This window comes from Chenopodium quinoa, unplaced genomic scaffold (genome assembly GCF_001683475.1).
Source record: "Chenopodium quinoa cultivar QQ74 unplaced genomic scaffold, ASM168347v1, whole genome shotgun sequence".
Lineage (NCBI taxonomy): Eukaryota > Viridiplantae > Streptophyta > Magnoliopsida > Caryophyllales > Amaranthaceae > Chenopodium > Chenopodium quinoa.
In genome coordinates, this window is record NW_018744878.1 from 4,632,674 (window position 1) to 4,653,866 (window position 21,193).

Sequence of the window (21,193 nt, forward strand, 5' to 3'; positions counted from 1 at the left end):
AACCAAATGAGATATTAATACAACTAATAACTCTATAAAAGTAAGCCTTCTATTGTCAGCTATCAGCTCAGCAAATGTCAACTACATAATGAATATATGATGCACCTCTTCAAGTACAATCATAAAAAGTTTGGATGAATAGCATGTCAACTCAGCCAAATTTATCAAGGAAACACCAACCTATACTACACTACATCAAAAACCGCCATTAACATAGCAGCGACTATTATTTAAAGAATATGAAACAATAATGAGATCATTATCCTAAAGCTTTGTACGATACAAAGCAATGATGCGGCTAATTAACCACAAGGTAAAAAAAAAATCTAGGAAAATCGAAGCCTGAGCAGAGTGACAGACATCTCCATGTTAGCAAGGCAGGAGGTTCTACACTGTCAGACAGGAACAACTCACGTTATGATCAACTTGCACCTTTTGGTTTATTCTTCTGCTTTTTAGCATCCAATGAACCCAAGCCTTTACCTAGACCGACCGGAGCCTCATTTGGTTGCTCACCTTGAACAATCTTCTCTGTAGGATCTTCAGGTCCAACTGCAGGTGAAATTCCCTTTCTTTGCTTGTTCACTTCTCCACCTTCCTTTGATTCAGGAACCATCCCTGAACTTCTAATATTCAGGAGTTGACTACCAGGTTGAACTGGGGTAACATGGGTTCGAGGCAGCTGTCTCCTAGCATCAGCTTTCTTCCTGATTGAAGCTGCAGCACGAGCTGCTCTTTCATCAACTCCCCTTCCCCGAGGTACAGTCTCCCCAATCATAGCTGCATTTAAGGATTTGTTCATGGAAACAGATGAGCTACGAGATCCTCCAGCTGCAGCAGCTGCTTGTAGACCCTGTACCAAATTAGAAAAAGGCATAAAGTCACATGAATAACAGTAAGTAGGTTCACAGTGTACAGCACCAATCAGGGCTACACAGATGAAAGAAATTTCAAACTTCAAAACACAAACTAAAGACCCCTCCAAAAAAAAAAAAAAACCCTGGCATTTCTGAATGACAATTATCTTCATAGTGACAAAAAAAACAAGCACCCAACAACAATAGGAGGGTAGCAAGTTTTTATCTTGGATATTGCCCCACAACCATGTTCGACAAGAAAAACAAGCCACAATAAATGGCAAAGCAAAAGTTTTACATAGTTATTATTACTGAAAGAAACAGTACAAACGTGAAATGATGTAGAATGTTGCAAATAACACCGATAACAGAAAAAATTCCAGATCACTCAAAATACCTTCAAAATATCAACAGCTCTTCGAGCAGCAGTTGCATCAAGAGCTTGTCCCTTTTGTTTCTGCGCATTCATCTGTTGGAAAATAACAAGGAGCGGTAACAAACAAAAATAAAAATTATACTAGCACATGCTCAAGTACTAGAGATTAAAAAAAAAAAACCTAATACACAATAAATGCATGTACCTGATCCTCACGCTTCTTAAATGTATTCATCCAGTTTTGTGAGTCACGCGTCCTTGAATCGTCTTCCCCAAGTTGCTTGACAAGTATTTCATACGTCTTCTTTTCATGCTGCCACGCCAAAAACCCCTTTTGTGAACTAAAAGAATCTAATCTATGGAAAACTTCCCAGTGCATAATAAAATCTCAAACTTTATTCAGTTGTTCTTTTGGACAAAATGCATACCTGGTGAGAAAGTTTATAGGCACCCATACAATTAAATGCAATAGCAAGAGCATGATAACACACAGCAGTTTGAATATGCTCTTCCCCTAGAAGCCTCTCATTCTTTTTCAGAGCTTCTTGCAGGTATCGAAGAGCCGTGTCCATCTTTCCAATATCTTGATACATCATTGCAACATTTATGAAAGTTGCAGCAACATCAGGATGATCAGGTCCAGAGGACAAGCTCAGTAGAAGTAATGCCCTCGACATATGACGTAAAGCAAGCTCAGTTTGGTTAAGTCCATGATAGAAAAGAGCCATGTTGCCATAACTGCAAATACCATGCAAGACAAGCATGAAAAAAACAAGTAATTTACAAGCCTATAGAACAGATGAAACATTTTAGAAATAGAATAAGCTACAGAAATGAGCACTATAAGGCAAAACAAATACCTGTGAGCAGTATCAGGATGATCCAAACCAAGGCAACGTTCGTTTATAATTAGTTCTTTATGTTGCTGCATTATAGCTCCAGCCATGTCCCCAGCATGATAAAGAACCATTGCAAGGTACCTAGCAGGTAATAATTATAAAGGAGCGAGATCAAATTGGGTTGATATGAGTAACATTAAATTGAAATAGTAGTGTGGAGAGGGCATATCTTTTATATCTACAATTTCAAATGCATCAAGGACAAAACATATCAGTAAAGTAATTAATATACCTGCAACAGTTTGCAACCTCCCTATGCATTGGACCAGTCACCTACAAGCACAAAGGTAAATAACTTAACTAAAATTTCATTGTACCCAGAAAGCTACAGAGTATTTAAGACAAAAATCATTCATATCACAGGGAAGTTCAAACCTGCTGCAGTATAGAAAATGCCTCTGAGAATGCTGTATATGCCTCACCAAGCATACCCTGCAGAGAGTGATGAAAAATGTCAAAAAAAAAAACACCATTTTTTTTTTCTTGCAACTCCCTACTAAAGATGGGCCTCCATATATGAATATACCAAGAATTGTTGACATCAAAGCCAGAGAGAGAAAATCAACAAAGTGCAAAAAGCTGGAAAGGAAGTGAAAAAAAAAAAAAAAAGCACAAATGGTGCTCAACAACAGTTCTTATCTCTGTGAATTGTGATCAGAAAAACAAAGGAAGAGATATCAGATAAAATATGTAGCAAGTGAGCATTAAACTATACATTAAAAATCCAAAATTTGTTTTGACAAAGCTCAGCCTAGCCCAAACACGATTAACTGCCATTCAACACATAATGAAAAACAAAGCATCACCATCTCATGCGCAAACAAATAAAGAAATAATACAGTAAATTCAGTCAATTTAACATATAACACAACTTCAATATTTAGCCTATGAGAGTGCTAAATATGGGAGGAGATTGGACATACTTCTGCCAGCTGGACCTTTCCAGTCTCAACAAGATCCTTGGCTTCTGAGCATACAGGAATTGAATGCTTCACAACTGGCTGGAGATTCAAGATGTCTGATGTTTGAAAAGGTCTTTCATCAGTAAGATCATATTTACGAGCTGCAAGACTTATTCCAACCTGTCAACAAAACCAAATTTTGAGATAAATGAAGGAAATAGTAAAGTTTCACATTCATGCAACCAAGCATACACCAAGTACTATCAAGGTGTTTAAGGGAAAAAGACAGCAATAAAGTGAAAAGGAAGGCACAAAGGGCAAAGGAAATAAGAAAACAGCAAGAATGTAAAGAAACAAGAATATTTTGCAGAAACTACGCAAGGAGAAGAACATGTCGAATACATTTTACTACATTTTACAAAGACAAACCAACAAAACACAATAGCATGTGTCTAGTGCCATACAAGATACATTACAATAATAAGACATATCTAGTGAGAAAACCTAATTAAAACTTCTTGTCCATCACTAAAAATCTTATCTCCGGAATCTCCCTATACCTCTTACAAATTAAGAGATAACGAATACAGCAAAAAGCACTATGGAAGCCACAAGTACAATTCAAGCCTGACAGCCCAAAAAAAAAAAGAGAGAGAGAGAGAAAAAAAGGACAAGATAATTACTAATCCATAAAGCCACTATGTATCCGGTATCCCCTTCAACCACTTTGGGGGGGGGGGGGGGGAATTACTATTGGGCACCTGAATTTGTACTTTGACATCTTTTAAGCATATCTGAAGGTTGACCAGCCTCTAAAATCTATAACCTTTTTAAAACCATGGAATTTGAGATTATTTTATGGATTAACATATAAGCGGGCAACATTACACAAATACATGTAAGTATAATTAGACGAGAAATGTTATGCACCAGCCTAATCACCTCAAGCCACCAATTCGCTACACATGCCACAGTTTAGATAGATAGGAGGAAGATAGATAAATTTTCTTGATATATCAGTTGTCTTTGGATGTACTGAACACTTAACCGCACTCTAAATACGAAGTACAATTTTTCCCATCGGGTTCTTATTCTAATTATTTCCATTATAACTAATGCTTAATTTGAATTACATAACAAAGTGCAATACTCTACTTTAACTATTGCTATTTTTTTTTCCTTTTTGGATTGAACACAAGTTCCTGAATAATTACTGAACACCTATACAATACACAATAACAACATCTCAAGGTTAGGACCAAATTTTATTTTGGCTGCGATCTCATATTAAGACAGATCTAACAAAAATCTCTCCAAATATATACGGTGAGTTTCCTGTGAAGACCATCTTAATACAAGAACCATGACAACCAAAGGGTACATAATCTCGGTTTCTCTATTTCTCACACTTAATAGTTCTATTAAGCAACAGAGCTTTACTTAGCACCATCTATAATGTCAGGTTCATGCTAACAATTTCAGAATTATGACTATTCGGTGAAGTTATATAAGATTAAGAAAAGATGATGCAGGCAACTCCCACACCCACCCCTCTTCTAATTTGAATAAAAAATGATAATTACCTTATGACAGAGATTGCGAATAACAGACACTAACTTCACACGATTTCTTGCATCCTCTGGTAGATCAAACTACAAAATACAGCCTTAAATTAGTTGAGGAAAAGGCACAAAACTCCCCTCTCCCCAGTTTGGCAACAGCAATACAATTAAGTATATGAAAGTTTTTTACAAAATTCTTCCACCTGCATACCTGATATTTGATTTTCGAGAATTCCAAGATATCAGACCATAATCCCTCAGAACTTAAGCCCATGTATAAAGGTGAGCATTTCTTTACAAATGACTCGGTTCTTGATCTGTACTTTCCCTTCGCAGACTTCTGATGTCCTCCCTGCTCCTTTAAAAACCAAAATTCAAATTTGCATAAACATAAAAAAGAAAAGAATATATATATATAATGGCTGCTCAAAACACCTGCTGAAGTGACTGGTGAGTAGCACAAGTACCAAAAACCAATCATCAATGTAAGAAAGGGTAAAATTAGTAGTCATTGGAAATTACAAAAAATAAAAAAAATATACATATATTATAACCATAGAGAGATACTTAGAGAAGAAGCAGAGGAAATGTTGGTGTGGAAAGAAGAAGGGGAAGGGAAGGGGGTGCGGAGAAGAGAAGAGGGAAAGATTTAAAGATGCAACAACTTGTTACTTCGTAGTGAGCAATTTAAATGTTCATTAAATTTACAAGGGAATAGTAACATATAGTATTATAAATGTTTTTTTTAAAAAAAATTAATTGTCATATCACAATTCCCCTCTGTTTTTTATTTCTTAAGAAACTTTTGTTTACCATATATCATTTCCACAGCCATTTAATAAACACTTCCACAAGTGGGACTGTGGGAGCATTTTCTGCATGCATAATCTAGTGAAAGACATTAGTAGTTCCCCCCCCTCTCTCTCTCTCATTCAATACCTTTTTCTGAGATCGACGCAGCGAATTGCTGTTGCTGTTTTTTTCAGACACAACTTGAGAATTGCCGAAGAAACAGTTAAAAAAATGAGCTACTGAAGGCGCAAGTTCATGATCATCTGTATCTCTCACAATATCCTGTGACACAAAACAATACACTTCATTAAACACACTAGAAAAACTGCAGGTTTAGCTTAGTTTTATTTTTGTGGCTAAAATTAAACAAATCTAAATATGGGTAAATTAATAAGGGCAAACAGATCTTACATACAGATCAATATTCTGATTTGTATCAGGCCATACAAATGAGTAAACATGCATATCAATAATTTTATTGGTTTCAGTTGTAAATGAGTAGGTTAAAAAGGTCAAACAAATCTCTCATCACATTTAAGGTAATGAAACTCTATGGAGAGAGAGAGAGAGAGAGCAGCGAAATGAACAGTCAACCTCTACTTCATTTCATTGAATAGCATTTTCCAATTTTATTATGACAGAAGATTAATTGGGGTTAGATTCTGAGCAAGGCAAAAATAAGTTGCCGCAGCATGAAAAGTAGGAAGAAAATCTATTAAATAGCAAACTAGCATTTGGACAAACCAGGGTCATTACATGGTTATTCATAAAATTAATCACTCAACCTTCCTTTATTATTAAATTTTATCATTACATTGTGATTTATCACATTTTGATTTCTAAAGGAAATGTGATATATAATATATGACATGGATTAGTGGTAAGGCATATAGGCTTAGAACTTGAAGTTCCATGTGTAAATCTTATTTAAACTATAATTCTAATTTTTCAAATCCAAATAGATGGCATGCAATGAAACACGTTGAATGATGAAGTGGGCTTCCATTAGAACATTCTTTAACAAATAGAATGAGCAGAAAATGAGTCTGATGGAAATGCACAATTGGTGAATTCAAATGAAGTGTTGCCATAATGTTCTGGCAAGGGGGGTAATGATAGTGGTAGTTGGTGATACCAGTATAAAGTTGTGAAGAGAGTAATGAAAAGTGAGGAAAGGAATGTTTCCCACTACGTCAATCATTGTGATGGTTCCCACTTTTTTTCCCTCTTTGGATCCCCCTACAACAAATAGCCCACTCATTTATTGTGATATTTCCACATACTTCATCTCAAAATAATTGCATGATTTTTAGTTTTGCACTATGTATACACTAAATATTGCCATTCATTTTTACTAATTTATTGAAAATAAATGTAAAAGTAGAGTCTTGTTGAACCACTGTCATTGCATATTTTCATAATATCAACTTTTCATATTGTTTTACTAATGGAAAATTAAATTTTTGACATCAAAGTGGTGCATTGGCAAGCATGCTCGTCAAAATGAAAAGAAAATAACTTGAAACCATGAAAGTATTATTGAGCAATCGCAAACTAACTTTGCAGCATACTAAGTGATTCAGTTCAATATCACACTAAAATGACAATTTGTGTAGGACATTAAAAATAGTATACTCCCTTTGTTTTTTTGTGTGTGTGTTTTTTTTTTTTGGAAGTGTTACACTTTGACAGGCACATAGTTTTAGGCATTTTAATTGACTTAAATATAAAAAGAAGCAAGTGGGGTATAAAAAAACTATAGAATATAGTGGAGTTAACATTGTGAGAAGGAAAGAAATAATAACAAAAAGAGCAGTGGTGGGTTTCAGTTGGGAACATGAGAGTAGAAAGATATATTATTAAAATAAAGTTCTTTGCAAAAAATGGAAGTGTAACACTAAAAAAAAATGGCCGCATATGGTAGTTGTACCACTTACAAAAAACGAAGGGAATACATGTAATACAGACAAGTATCGTGTGAAAGTAACAGTAACATAGGAGAAATTCGATATATTAATGAACCAGCACTAAGAAGAGATAAAATGATTTCACTATTGAAAAGAGCCACTTGATTATATATGACAGCAATAATCTCTACTAGTGTCACAGCAGTTTCATATACTCGGAACAGTATACAAATGTCCCAGTTGGACTACCAAAGTCTGCCCTTATTTCAAAACAAGTAGTACAAATTTAACAGAATTTACCTTGAGCAAGTGTTTTGCAGCCCTTACTGCCATCTCATTAGTGCAAAGATCCCAAAGATGTGGCATATGTCTGGTCCCTTCAGCCACCTGACAAATCGATCAGATATGAGTAACTGGAAATCTCCATTGTTCCACTGTTTTACATCTAACACCCACCCCTCCATTGAGAGAAGCACGCATATGTATCACCAGGTCAAGAAAAGCAACATACCTCTTACCTTTATAACAAATCAATCTGACCCCAACTCATAGTAATTACCAAAAAAAAAAAAAAATTCATACAAAAACAGCATACCTTTCCAATATATCGAACATTGATTCCATGAGCATGAAGTGCTTCAGCCAATGTCTGACCATCCATAGGTGACACTTCAAGTGTGCAAAGATCTTGAATGAACTTTGGTAGCACAATATCAGTGAGATAACTGCTAGCTTGCCTCACATTATTTTCATCTGATGCTATCTCCTGAATCAAAACTCATCAATTTTATATATTAATTTAGGCATACAAATGAAAAACACAAAGGTCCAAAACAAGGAGCTAAAACACGCACTTGAGGAGATCCATCCAGCTTAAACTCCGTAAATACATTTGGATTGAAACATATTTGTTCACTTGCTTCAATTTCAGTAGCAGCAGAAACAACTTCTTCAGCATCATTACTTGTTTCTTTATTAATATCCTGCTAAAAACAATGCACAGGTAGTTTTGGTTTATGATATGCAATGTAAATTCTTTAGAGTGTAAAGCTAACAAGAATATAACAATAGCTCTTCTTCAAGTAGCTACACTCAAATTAATGAAACACTACCTCCGTTCTTTTATGTGTTACTCACTTGCTATAAAGAATGTGAGTGGGTGTTAAGTAAAGTAAGAAAGAGAATGTAAATAGGGAGGGGTAAGATGGAAAAGGTGTAACTATTGTGGGGTTGAAGGGTTAAGATGGAAAAGGGGTATGCCATGAATAGAATAAAGAAAAGTGAGTAGAATAATAAGAAAAGGGCCTAACACGGAAAGTGGGTAGAACAAAAAAGAACGAAGGGAGTACAAAACCTTAAGTATCTTAAATTATCTAAATGAAGAATATATGGCTGAAGTGTAGCTGGTAGTTAACAGAAGCATTGACCAAGAAATAAGTCCCAGTAAACACTGAGATAGACAGATAGTTGTTCCTACCCCTCCGGATTTCAAGAAACAAAAGAAAAAAAGGGGAAAAAAAATCTGAAGGGGTAAAAAGTGAAAAAGAAAAAAAAAGGGGGGGGGGGGGGGGGGGAAGGAAATCCTATCCATTAGACATTCCTGCCACTCTTCCGTGTAGAGCTGTCAAAAGCTGACCCGATCCAAATTACAGACCCGAACCTGATTATTAACCGACCCGTCTGAACCCGAAATATAGTACATGTCTACAGCTGTCACCAGTGGATTAAAAAAAGTCTATAAATACCCACATATCTACAGCTGCTACTGGCAAAAATAATTTGTGCAAGTAGGTAGACTGAAGCAGTGAAGCTCTCCTGAGAGAAAGGGAGGCTCAGAGGTTGAAGCAAAGAAATGTGTGAGATACAAAAAGACATCAACATATAGAAATATGGGAAGCTTCTCTCCAGGTTATTATCTATTTCTACTTTTTCGTAGTCAATTTTTGGTTAGTAGGATACAATCAGGTTCTACTGTACTACAAAAGCATAGCATGGCATTCTACTGGACTTCTACAAGCCACTTAATACAGATCGCGAACTAAGGGTCTGTTCTCTTCCGTTGAAATTCAGTTCAGTTCAGTTCAGCTCTTAATTTATGTCTAATAATATTGCTAATGATATAAAGCCAAATTTCATTCTTTTAAGCTCTTATTACAACGACAACAACAACAACAACAACAACAACAATAATAATAATAATAATAATAAATAATAATAATCATCAATAAATAATAATAATAAAACAATAATAATAATAATAATACTAATAATCAATAAATAATAATAATAATAATAATAATAATCAATAATTAATAATAATAATAATAATAATAATAATATTAATAATATGTACATTTGTATATACACATATGTATAGTAATAAATAGTCAAAGATCACTAATCCATAGTTAAAAATCACTAATTAATAAGTTCAATTCAGCTCAGCTCAACTCACTTCAGTCAATCGGAACAGGCCCTAAATTAGTGCCACACAGTAATTTAAACTATTTATTGCTCCCTCTGTGATTAATTGCAACACATTCCTTTTTATCCGTTTCCAATCAAAGACCAACTATTACATTACTATCTCTCTCTCTCCTTCCACTGTGATAACATGGATAAACAATGATTTTGCCTAATGACGGGCACAATAATTCACTTATTTGGGTATGTCAAAAATAATTAGAGCCACATGTAAAGAATATAAAGACAGTGGAAGAAGCAGACAACCAAATCATTGCATATTAATAACTTAGAAGGTGCACATACTTGGCTGCTCAGATCTACAGAAACGTCACCAGATTGCAAATCCAACTTAGAATCATCTGACAATTCAGAAGCTAAGCAATCATTTTCCTCGGTTTTTGATTTACAAGTTGGTCTCTTTGCAGCTTCCGCCTATTAATAAGATCAAGATAAACATTAGGAAAATTGTAGAATACACCAACCACTGCAATCTTGTTATGAAAAAATATGCTAAGACTCACTTGACAAAATGCTCTTATAAGTTCAGGCCTCAATATGCAGAAGCGAGAGCCTGCTCCAGTATAATTAGCATCACGAGGAGTAACCCTCATCAGATCCAGGAGGTAATGCCTAAAGTTAAAAAAGCAAAACGAGACAATAAATTATTAAATGAAGCATACAATCATGGACTTCCTCGCATAAATATTAATAATAAAAACATAAATTAAAAAGAAGAGCAAAAGCAGGACAGCCTTCTCCAGCCTGTAAAATTTTAATTGAAATAATGAAAACAAATCAACTTAGCAGCTATTCCTTTCAGGAACACAGAGTCTAGAGTACAAGGGACAGCGCTGCCCGCACGCAAATTTGCCTCTGAGGAATGCTGGGCTGGGCCACTTGAATGTTGTGAGCCACATGCAGGGAGCCTTGAACATACGTTTTTTTGGAAATCTAACCTAAAGCCAAGCCAGATAGCCAGCGTCCACCCAACTAAAGGGACTCAGAAATTAATAAATTGCAAAACTAATCTTCAAAACCACACCAAGCTATGGGCACTTTTGCCAGTAAGGGATCCTATCAAAAGGACAATAAAGCAACTATGTTGTATTATATGTCACCATTTCATCTACACATTCATCAGTTAGGCATACAGCCTATGACAGCTCAAAAACTGGATCTCAAATAACAATACATTGCATTTTTAACAGACCAGTCAAAGGGTGGACAGAAATGCTTGAGCAGAGTTGATAATGTAGGTCAAAAGTATTAAAAAGCAGCAAGAGGAGTAAAAACCACGGAGATAACAAATAAGCAGAAATAAGATTATGCAGAAATAACAAACATTACCTGTCATCACTACCAACGATACCCTTGCATTCCACAGGTCCAGCTAGTTTATATGAATTTCCAGACTCGTCAAGGACTGTATGCTCCTTTAAATGAAGGCATTTTGCAGCTTCAAGCACCTACAAATGTAAACAATGGCTTAATATATTAGCAAAGACACGGAAAAAGACCTCAAAAATATTGAGGGTCAAAAATTATAAGAAAAGGAAGAGGAGAGGTTAAAAAAAATGCACTACATCAGAATTTTATAAAATTGTTTGTCTTGGGCATAGACCAAATGAATGGATTCGCAAATAAGATCTCTACAAAGATGTAAAGCATGAAAGTCAACTTCATGTGCTTCCTCAATCCTCACCTTAAGATGAAAATCCTCATTCCAGCATATCTTTTTACCGTTGTCTACAGAACCATATAAAAGAGAGTCTGACTTATCTCCTTGAAGGATGCCAGGCAAAACACTCTGCAAGATCAACAGTTGAACTATGAATATGGACAAAGAAGAAAATGATGCAACGCATTCAAAACTAAAAAGACAAGATAAGGTCACACATCCTGTTTCTAATACAAAAATACCAACTATAACCAACCACGAGATATGCACTAACCAAAATGACATAATAGCAAATTCATATGAAATCTTAGGGAAAATGGTTTACAAGAATGCAGCCCAGGAGTTGCAAATTAGAACTGATTGAGAGATATAACAGCAGGATAATATTACTAAATATTGTCTAGCACAGATCTTAGGACTAGAATGATAAAACTAAAATGGATATATTTCACAACACCTGTGCAACCACTCTATGACCTCTATAGTCGATAATAGCCATAGCCAGATTATACAGCCCCGGTACATCAGCTTCCTGGTATGCCTTGGTGCCTTTCAAATCATTATTAGCAGATGCATATGTAGCTTGCTCACTATCAGCCAATTGAATTTCAGCAGATACATCAGTAGCAACATTTCCAGCACCATTCTTGTCATCTCTCTTCGACGCATTGGCTTCAACCCCGTTGCAAATATCAGCTGCACCATCAGATGATTTATTCAAAGTTTTCCCATTATGATTATGTCGAATTGCAGTAATATTGGACTTCAAATCAGTATTTTGTATGTGGGTCCGCGGCAGCTGCTCAAGGTCCGCATCAACAGCAAAACTGAAGAATATATTGTTGTGCACATACCTAGTAGAAGAGTAAACATGAGATGATGATACTTAAACCAGTTTGGAAAGCACACATGCAAATTGTAATAAACATCCAACTAACATAGTTTGTCATGTCGGTAACATCAGGGAAGCCCCCCCCCCCCAACCTTTCAACATAAGTAGTCAAATTCAGTGCAGCTGGCAATGACTAATGAGAAGTGGAAAACAAGTACCTGTAAACAGTTCAAAAGGCTTGGCAAATGGCCAAACAATTGAATTTAAAGCCTTAAATCGTCTAAAACCTGTAGGAACCACAATTTTAAATATTTGAATTTTTGAAAAAAGCCAATATGGAATCTAGCATATTGGCCATTGACAAACATACCTAAGGACAGAACATTTGAATTAATTTATAGATTAAGTCAAGTATTGAGCAACAAGATATGGTTGGAACTTAATATTGCAACAAAAAAAGCAAGAAAGACACAACAGAAATGCACAGTACAAAAGTTTTATCAATGCAACAATTTTTAAGTTACTAAGAGGCAGGGCCAAAAAATTAATCCAAATAAATCAGAATTTTCAGAGCAAAGCGCTGACATCATTGCCAACACTCCCTTGCAACAATATACCAAGATATGTGCGAAAAAAGTGCAGAATTTAAAAAAATTTATCAGTACAACATCTGTTACATTATTACAGACACACATATACAATTTAAGCATTCAGAGCAAAGCACAGACATCACTGTCAAAACTCGACCCCTCATCTTTAATTAGTTGGTCATCCCCAAACAGAACAAAGAAAGTTTGCATGAAGATGAAGAGCCAATATGTATTCTGTGAAAGACAAGCAAAAGAGGTAGAAACCAGTAATATCTATTGTTAATAACACTCACATATGAAAGCATTCAGGATCTGTCGGATTGATTGGAGGTATACATTTGTTGATGACTCCAATGGCACCATCTGTAGCCGCATCAACAAAGTCAGAAGTAACTTTATAAAGAGCTCTGTCACGTAGAATCCTGAAATGAAATTGCACAATGGATAGTAGTTGAAAAATGGAACAATACTTATACAGGCTAACATGAAAAATAATCTAAGTAAACATAAAATTCAGTGCATATATAGCAAGTTAGCAGCAATAAAAAGGTGACACACCTTTCCTGGGGAGTCGAATGAGGGAATTCTCGACATGACTGCAACTCTTCGTTCCAATCTCTTTGCATGCCAATTAGCTCACTTCCATACGTCAGTGTAAGTGCATTTTCAGCCCTGGCTGCATCACGTTTGTGCTCTGCAGAAAGCAATTTGGAAAAAAGTTATTTCAATAGCACAAGAGTAACAAAGAGATTTCAGTACACAAGGGAAAGATGCAATTCTCACAGATGTCAATAAATATACATGAGGGCATCTGCATATATTGGGAAGCCATACAGACAAAAAGCAACATAAAAATACATGTCCATCAAAAATCAAAAAATACAAAATTAAACAGATTAGACTGCTAATAAATAACACATCCATGTACCCCATCTAATCAAGCTTTTAATTCTCCTATACGGGTTCATAGAAACACTGAGAGCTATCTAAAAATGACCCGGATTAAAGAAAAACTCAATCAATACCGAAGTAACCTAAACAACAATTCGATTCACAGCAACAGTGATTTTAAATGGCTCAACCTTAAAGTGACCCAAACCAACTTTATCAAATCCAAACCCACATATTAGATTAGACATCTGTAGATACACACGGCCTACTAGCCCATGCAAGTGGCATACTAGTCGTTAGCACCCCATCAGACGCCTAGTCAAGGCTCCCAATCACATTGCTATGCTAAGTGTGCTACAAAAAGGCTAAATAAGAGAATAAGTATGCAAAAGGTTTTCAAAGAATGCTTAGATTACTGTGGAAGAGAGTACAAAGGTTTTAGTTGTGTTGGCTAGCTGTACAAATGAACCATGGTGCCTATTCATAGGCATCCATCCTACATACATAGCCCATTTTGAAAGTTACAAGCCTCCTCAGAAGATTTCACAAACTCACCTCGTAGAGCTTTCTAAGGCACTACACTACTTATGTACACACATAGAATCCCTAGATACATTTAACTATGTACAAGAAGACCCTTTGAGTAATCTAGAATCATCTATGCTAGAACACTCCACACAAGAACCCTTTAGTGCCTTACAAAGCATGGAAGCATTAACCTTCATGTTGTCTCCAAACTCGTATTTCAGGTCCACTCTCAGAACTCCGACAATACCATGATGTTCTTTGTTTATAAAATGTTCAAATTTATATTTTTCAGTAAATTAATCTTCGTTTACATATAAAATGCAGTTATTCATTAAATCTTGAACCTTTATATTTCAACAAGTTCTCATCTAAAAAATACCTAATAAATCTTTGTTTACATATAAAATGCAGTTATCCATTAAATCTTGATGTTTTTCCAAGGAAAATGAGTTTTTGTTGCTTCCCCTTAAACAAATACTACCTCCGTTTCAATTCATTTGCAATATTTACCATAAATGGATAAAACAAGTTATTTGCAACAAATTTTTACTTTCCTTTTTACCAGTCATTTCATTCAATCTCTCTCCTCATAAAAAGCAACTTTATTTTTCTATCTTTATTTACCACTAACAAATAAAGTACCTAGATATTGGTGAATATCACATCGTTGCAAACAAAATGAAATAGCGGTAGTAAATATTAAATTTATTCATGCTGATAGCAATAAACATAGAGATCATATACAGTTTATGGCAAATACCACACAAAATAAATGAAGAGGTACTAATCATCGATTGGTAATTTAGAATGATTAAAATTACAGCAAGAAGACCAACATTAACATAAACCACCACAAAGCATAGAGTGAAGAAAATAAAGGCGCATTTCCTATCACATTAACTCGAGAATGATTTCTTCAAAAAAAAGGAAAAAAAAAAAAGCCACAAGAATGACATTCCAGGCACAAGGTCATACCAGCAATGAATGATAATATAGTAACAGAGTTGAGGGAAACAATATCAAGTAATACGAGGAATTTATTACCAGGTAAAGGATATGAACCAAGCCATGAATTTGGAGGCAACAAGGATTGAACATTTTCAAACGGATGTGCAGTGGCTTTCTGCTCCAAAACTTCGCGAAAGGCTTCACGACACCCAAAAGAACACATTAAGAATGAGAGAAAAGCCATCTTGGAGTTACACTCATTAGAATCAACAGATTACTAAACATACGATAGCAAATTCTACCTTTCTTAAACTTTGAGCTAATTCTTTGCAAGAGGCCAATAAGAGTAGTTGCTTCCAGAGAAGCTTTGGATGGTCTAGGGTCTAAAGTGTTCCCGGCACTGGAATTGACATAAAACATTCTTGTCGTTCCCGTGATGCAAAACAAGCCGCCTTCCAATGTTGTCACGTCCAAATAAAGTAAATCTCCAACGAGCCTAATATCATCAAATGTAACATGGAAACAAAATGACAACGCCAATTAGGTCAAAGAGGTAGACTACTACAGAGGTTCTATTTAAAACTGTTCATAGAGCAACAATAACCCATAGTGCAAGAAAATAAAGCTTCACCTTCTGTGACTTGGAGGAGGGTTAAAAGATGAGAACACTATACTTTCAACACATTTGATCTCTTTGGAACAAGTAGAGAACAATTTATTCAAAGAACCAATAACATCCTCCATAAATCCAAAACTATCAAGTTCTCGAACTTCTGCTTTAACTGAATCTGCAAGCATACACAAAAATTAGCTCAAATTAATGGAGCTAGTTAATGATACATTACAATATACTATATATTTTCTGCTACAGGACCCAAAAAAGTAAGACAAAAAAAAACAAAAAATAGGTTTAAAAGTCAAACCTTGTGCACCCTCAGAAGCACTAAGTGATGTCTCATGCTGTAGAGCAAGGGAGGTTGAAAGTGATGCATGAAGGTTTGAAAGAGAAAGCAATTCCCTTGTGCGGTGAATATGGGCCCTCACTGATCTGTCATCATAGTAAGCTGCAAAAAGATTGCATGTAAGAATCTGGAAACAAAAAAAATTTCAATGCTACAATGAAGCACAAGCATAGGAAGCTAGTACCAAATTTCTGAACATTTATAGCATAAACAGCCTTATTTTTAACCCAAATCAACTATATCAAATAGTTGAAGAATACAGGAGATCAGAGGAAAGGCTATACTCGAGCAAAAGTAGCCATTACACATTGATCATTTCCAGTCAATTTCTAATAAAATAGCAGCTAAAAGCCCTTGATAGACCACGAGAAAATAAACTAATTTAATATATTCGTATATCCCAAAACAAATCTAAGAATATCCATTCAGTACGGAAAGGTTATTCCACATATATTGCACCAGCTCAAAATGGGAGAAGACATCACGTTAATATTTGAAATGGGGTCACAATGACAAATGCCTCACAAAAAAATCAACCCAAACTCAAATTTTGTAGCATATCATCATTCACCAGTATTAATTTTGCATGATGTAAATGCTGTCAAATGCCGTCATCATACGAAGTAGCTTCACGCCTTCACCTTTTTAACAAAATTCCAAATCAAAAGATAAAACACCCAATGATTCAACCAACCATATGACGGAAACTCAGTAGTTCAGAAAAAAGGGGTAACAGTACCCTAGTGAGCAGCTACAATGTGTCAGAAACTCAGAACCAATTGATGCTTTAAACTTTGTTGGGCCGATAAATTGAATGAAAATATTGCTTAATTTGGATTTTCAGTTCCCTTAGAAATTACGTTAATCCTAAGTAAATGTGAAATGGGTTATGAAGGTGATGAGTTACAAGCCAACAACGAAGATAGTAGGCAAAAATTTAGAGTCCATGGTCTTATACTCTTATACGGTTATACCCATATATAGAGTTCCAAGAAAAAATATTTAAGAATTCAGCAAGATAACAGAAAAGGTATATTTTGAAGAAAAAAATGAATAAGATACATGCACCATTTTCCCAGGAAATATTACAATTCACACACGCAAATATAACTGACGATAAATAAAGAAAACAGCATGTAGAAATAGCATTAATTCCTTAAATAGGGAATAAGATAGCACATTTATAAGCAATAAAAGCATATCACTAAGATTATGAGTTTTTTCGGGCCCAATAAAATTAATTACTTGTCAAGTTTCCTCATATTCCTAATTTTAAGAAACGGAGAAAACTACCTGCAACCATTTCTAAAGAACAATCACCGGTGGTGATGTCAGCAACTTCAGAAATTTCATTGTAGTCTTCTAGTTGATGAACTGCACTATCTTTAGCATGCAATAACAAATCATAACATGTAAAATAACATGTTTCAGGTGCATCGAGAAGAAATTGCCTCACGTCCATCACAGAATCACCAGGGTTGAGCTGCAAGTCCATCAATAAATAAAAAATAAAATAAAATCAAACACTCTTACTAACCATACATTTCAACAAACAGGAATGGATATGTAAATATGTTTATGGGGATAACAAAAGTTAGAAAATGGATGAGCATACAGGTACATGATATAGCCACGTGTGAAAATACACAAGCACTTATGTGTTTGTTCACCAAAATTTGAGAGCATAACAAACCTGCAACTCCAGCTTCTCACCACCAAGGGTCTTGACAGAAACGGGATAAAGATGAAGTTCACCTGCACCACATAAATGATTGATGAAAAGTAGTTGAAGGTAGCTAGAATATTTTCTGAAGAACCAAAATCCATCACAGCATAACAGGGCATATATTTGCATAACAGATACATATATGAGTATTGCAAAAGTGGAAAAAATCTTTACTAAAAGCACTCATGTTTATTCCATTTGTTGTTCGATTGTTCAATTATAATCCAGGTAAGGTCCATCTAACAAAATGATACAATAACAATATTATAATTGCCCTTAAAACATTTATAGGGGCCCAAATTTGTATTTAACAAATAACCTCCAAATAGCCGGAGCAACCCTGCCTAAGACAACCTTTGATTAGTTCTTTTACAATTTGCAAACACCATCTAAATTATTAAAACAAAGTGGGGGTTAATGTGAGAATATTAAACCCTAAATGCTCTTCTCTCGGCATGTCACATCAGCAATCATGTCTTACCACATTAAAGACAACCAAGTTCAACACACTTTTGGTAACATACTAATCACGCAACAAAAAGGGGAATTATCTTTCAATCAATGTCAATCAAACCACTAGATATTTTGAGAAGATTCAATAGAAAAGATAAAGAGAATCCAAATATTTTTTTCCTTCACAGACTGATACATCTCGTGCATTCAGTTCCATTCTAGTAACAATTTCAACATTAAATGTCAACTCCAAAATACAATGTGGACCATGCTAATGCATCATTACCTTGCTTAGGTGGGTTTGACTCGTTTGAGGATTCTGTCTCCGTAACTGCAGATGGAGTGCTAGTTGACTCCTCGCTTGTAACAATTCCATTAGCTTCACAAACAGCGGTGTCAATGGCATTTGCAGAAGCATCCAATGACACAGGAGGCTGGGAAGAATTATCAGGGGCATGTGATGCCTCCAACGACACAGGAGGCTGGGAAGAACTATCAGCGGCATGTGATGCCTCCAACGACACAGGAGGCTGGGAAGAATTAGCAGGGGCATGTGATGCCTTCCGGTTCCTCGCTTTATTCGACTTGCCAGCCATAAGTTACCAGTACACTGGACAGTGTTTCCGATAAGAAAACACGATCAAAGCATCAATATCACAAGAATTAAAGCGTTATATAAACAAAAAACCTGCAACACATTAACAACCTAATTTGACTCAATCATCAAATTAAATTTTTCTCATTTATAAAAATGAATTGCAAAATTCTATCATCATTTTAATCATTCAGTAATCAAATAGAATTGAATCGAATCGAATTGAATCAACGATAAACACTAGATAGTGAAATTGAAATTCGATGATAAAAAAAAAAAAAAAATAATCTTACCTCAGAAGCCGCTTAGTGAAGCCGCTTCAATGGAGAATTCAGACAATACGATTAACGAACAAAATGTAGACGCTGCAAAATGTATACATAAAAGATTAAATTTTTCAATTTGAATTCTAGAGAGTTAACAATGAAAGAATAGACGACGATTATATATACCTAATAAAAATGATTTGAGTATAATTCTGGAATACGCTCAAACCCTATTCTTCAATTTGATCCTCAATTCCACAATTTTAGGTGCAGAAATGAGGATGGAAGAAGACGGCTTGTGTACTCAGAGAGTCAGAATACCTAAGAGGTAAGGCTTCCAAATCAACATATAGGGTTTAGGGTTTTGGTAAAACTACGGTTTTTTTTCCCTTTGTCTACAAGATTGGATTTTGTTTATTTAAAATACGGGCTACGGAGTGCGGAATATTTCTTTCATTTAATAATAGCTGAAACAGTCAAATTTGACACACTTGTTAAATCACAAATTTTATTTTAAATTTATTTTATTATTCAAAAAAAATATTTTTAAAATGTATATTATGAAACTTTATACTCTAAACATTTTTTTAAAAATGGTAAGAAAAAACAAAACTTTAGTAAACCCTCCTCACGAGGGAAATTCCTAATACATCGGCAGAGATGATGGGAAATAAAGAAGAATGATTACAAGGAACAAGATCCATACTATCACTAACTAAATGACCAGCAGTTGCTAACTAATGCTCCAATTATCGAAATTGTCAAGAAGAGAACAAATGTCTTTAACAATGTGATCAATTTGCCATGGTGTTGACCAAATGCCTTTAACGGAGTTAATCACTAAAAAAATTCACCTTCAATTATAATATTTTTTTTATCCCATGCTCAAGAGGTATAATTAAGAATGCCTTTATGGAGAGTCATAACCTATGTTTATAAAAACCTAGGTGGTGCCGAGGTTGAAAGCGAGAGCTCCTAAAATTGTCTCACTGCTATCTCTCATGAGCATCCCTACTGTTGTTAAATAGTGAACCATCCAAATTGAGTTTGTAGAAATTTGTTGGTGGCGCCTCTTAAGTAACCATGGTAGTGTTTGTTGGAGAATGAGAAGGGGGAGTAGATGAGTATCTCTGAATATCTTAGGAGATCCCGAGGAAAAAAAAGGCATTGGTGAGAATTTTGTAGAGCCACTCATTGAGCATATTAATTGTATGATAACATCATCTGCTTTTAATACGAAGTACATAGTATATTAGTATGAATAGCTAGAAATTCAAAGCACGTCAAATATTCTAGAATAAAGGGAGTATACGAGTACTCCACGGTATTTTTGAACAACTATTGAGGGATTTCTTAATAGCAATTGTATACCAGGGCTGGCTTACTTGTAAAAGATGTTGGTGCAATAAATAAGAAACCCTAAATTTCTATAAGAGTTAAGAGTTCGAGACTTGGGAATTTTGTTGTTATTACCCTCTCAATACCTTGCGCATAAAGAAATTAGGGATACCTCAACACTCCAAACTACAAATCGATCCTAAAAGTGAGTATAACTTTGACGCTACGGTGGTGAAAGAGAAACCTGAACATCAATGATGACTTCCATTATTTATTTATTTTTAAAAAAATGCTAAGATATTGCTCTTAACCATTTTTTGGTTTCCTCTTATATGTAGGGCCTGTTCATATTTACTTATTTTCAGTTCAGCTCAATTCAGTTCAGTTCAGCTCCAATCAGTTCAGTTCAGTTCAGCTCCAATCAGTTCAGTTCAGCTCTTAATTTCCCTCTCTCATAAAATATTCATTTCAGCTTAATTCAGTTCAGTTCAGTTTAGCTCCAATCAGTTCAGTTCAGTTCAGCTCCAATCAGTTCGTTCAGTTCAGCTCAGTTCAGTAAATATGAACAGGCCCGTAGACTACTTGTTCAAACATCTAATTAAGATGTAGCTCTAGTCTTTTAAGA

General features: G+C 35.1%; 1 protein-coding gene across 3 annotated transcripts; it reads right to left on the reverse strand.

Moving 5' to 3' along the window:
* Positions 1-14: 14 nt before the first annotated feature.
* LOC110705657 (clustered mitochondria protein-like) lies at positions 15-19,619 on the reverse strand. 3 transcript variants are annotated; one of them, XM_021883558.1, is made up of 30 exons: positions 19,417-19,619; positions 19,258-19,329; positions 18,656-18,979; positions 17,884-17,945; positions 17,484-17,673; positions 16,152-16,292; positions 15,860-16,016; positions 15,531-15,724; positions 15,325-15,426; positions 13,420-13,555; positions 13,155-13,283; positions 11,897-12,293; positions 11,464-11,568; positions 11,109-11,227; positions 10,283-10,391; positions 10,065-10,193; positions 8,150-8,278; positions 7,891-8,061; positions 7,596-7,682; positions 5,536-5,670; positions 4,808-4,954; positions 4,618-4,686; positions 3,056-3,214; positions 2,508-2,564; positions 2,365-2,405; positions 2,094-2,213; positions 1,662-1,971; positions 1,439-1,546; positions 1,255-1,326; positions 15-853 (listed from the first exon to the last, which is right to left on the reverse strand). In XM_021883558.1, the coding sequence occupies exons 3-30, from the start codon at positions 18,963-18,965 to the stop codon at positions 422-424; spliced, it is 4,317 nt and encodes a 1,438-aa protein (XP_021739250.1). In that variant the 5' UTR covers positions 18,966-18,979; positions 19,258-19,329; positions 19,417-19,619; the 3' UTR covers positions 15-421. The 3 variants fall into 3 exon arrangements, with proteins under 3 accessions (XP_021739250.1, XP_021739251.1, XP_021739249.1); XM_021883559.1 differs by having other exon boundaries at positions 4,808-4,948; positions 8,150-8,281; XM_021883557.1 differs by having other exon boundaries at positions 8,150-8,281.
* Positions 19,620-21,193: the final 1,574 nt, after the last annotated feature.

Bases quoted from the DNA above. Each gene is read 5' to 3' on its own strand.
- LOC110705657 (XM_021883557.1), bottom strand. From the start codon at position 18,965: ATGGCTGGCAAGTCGAATAAAGCGAGGAACCGGAAGGCATCACATGCC. The intron at 15,427-15,530 runs GTAGAATTTGCT...GGTGTCGTGAAG, and splicing joins TAGCTCAAAGTTTAAGAAAG to CCTTTCGCGAAGTTTTGGAG. The intron at 2,214-2,364 runs GTATATTAATTA...ATTACCTGCTAG, and splicing joins GAGGTTGCAAACTGTTGCAG to GTACCTTGCAATGGTTCTTT.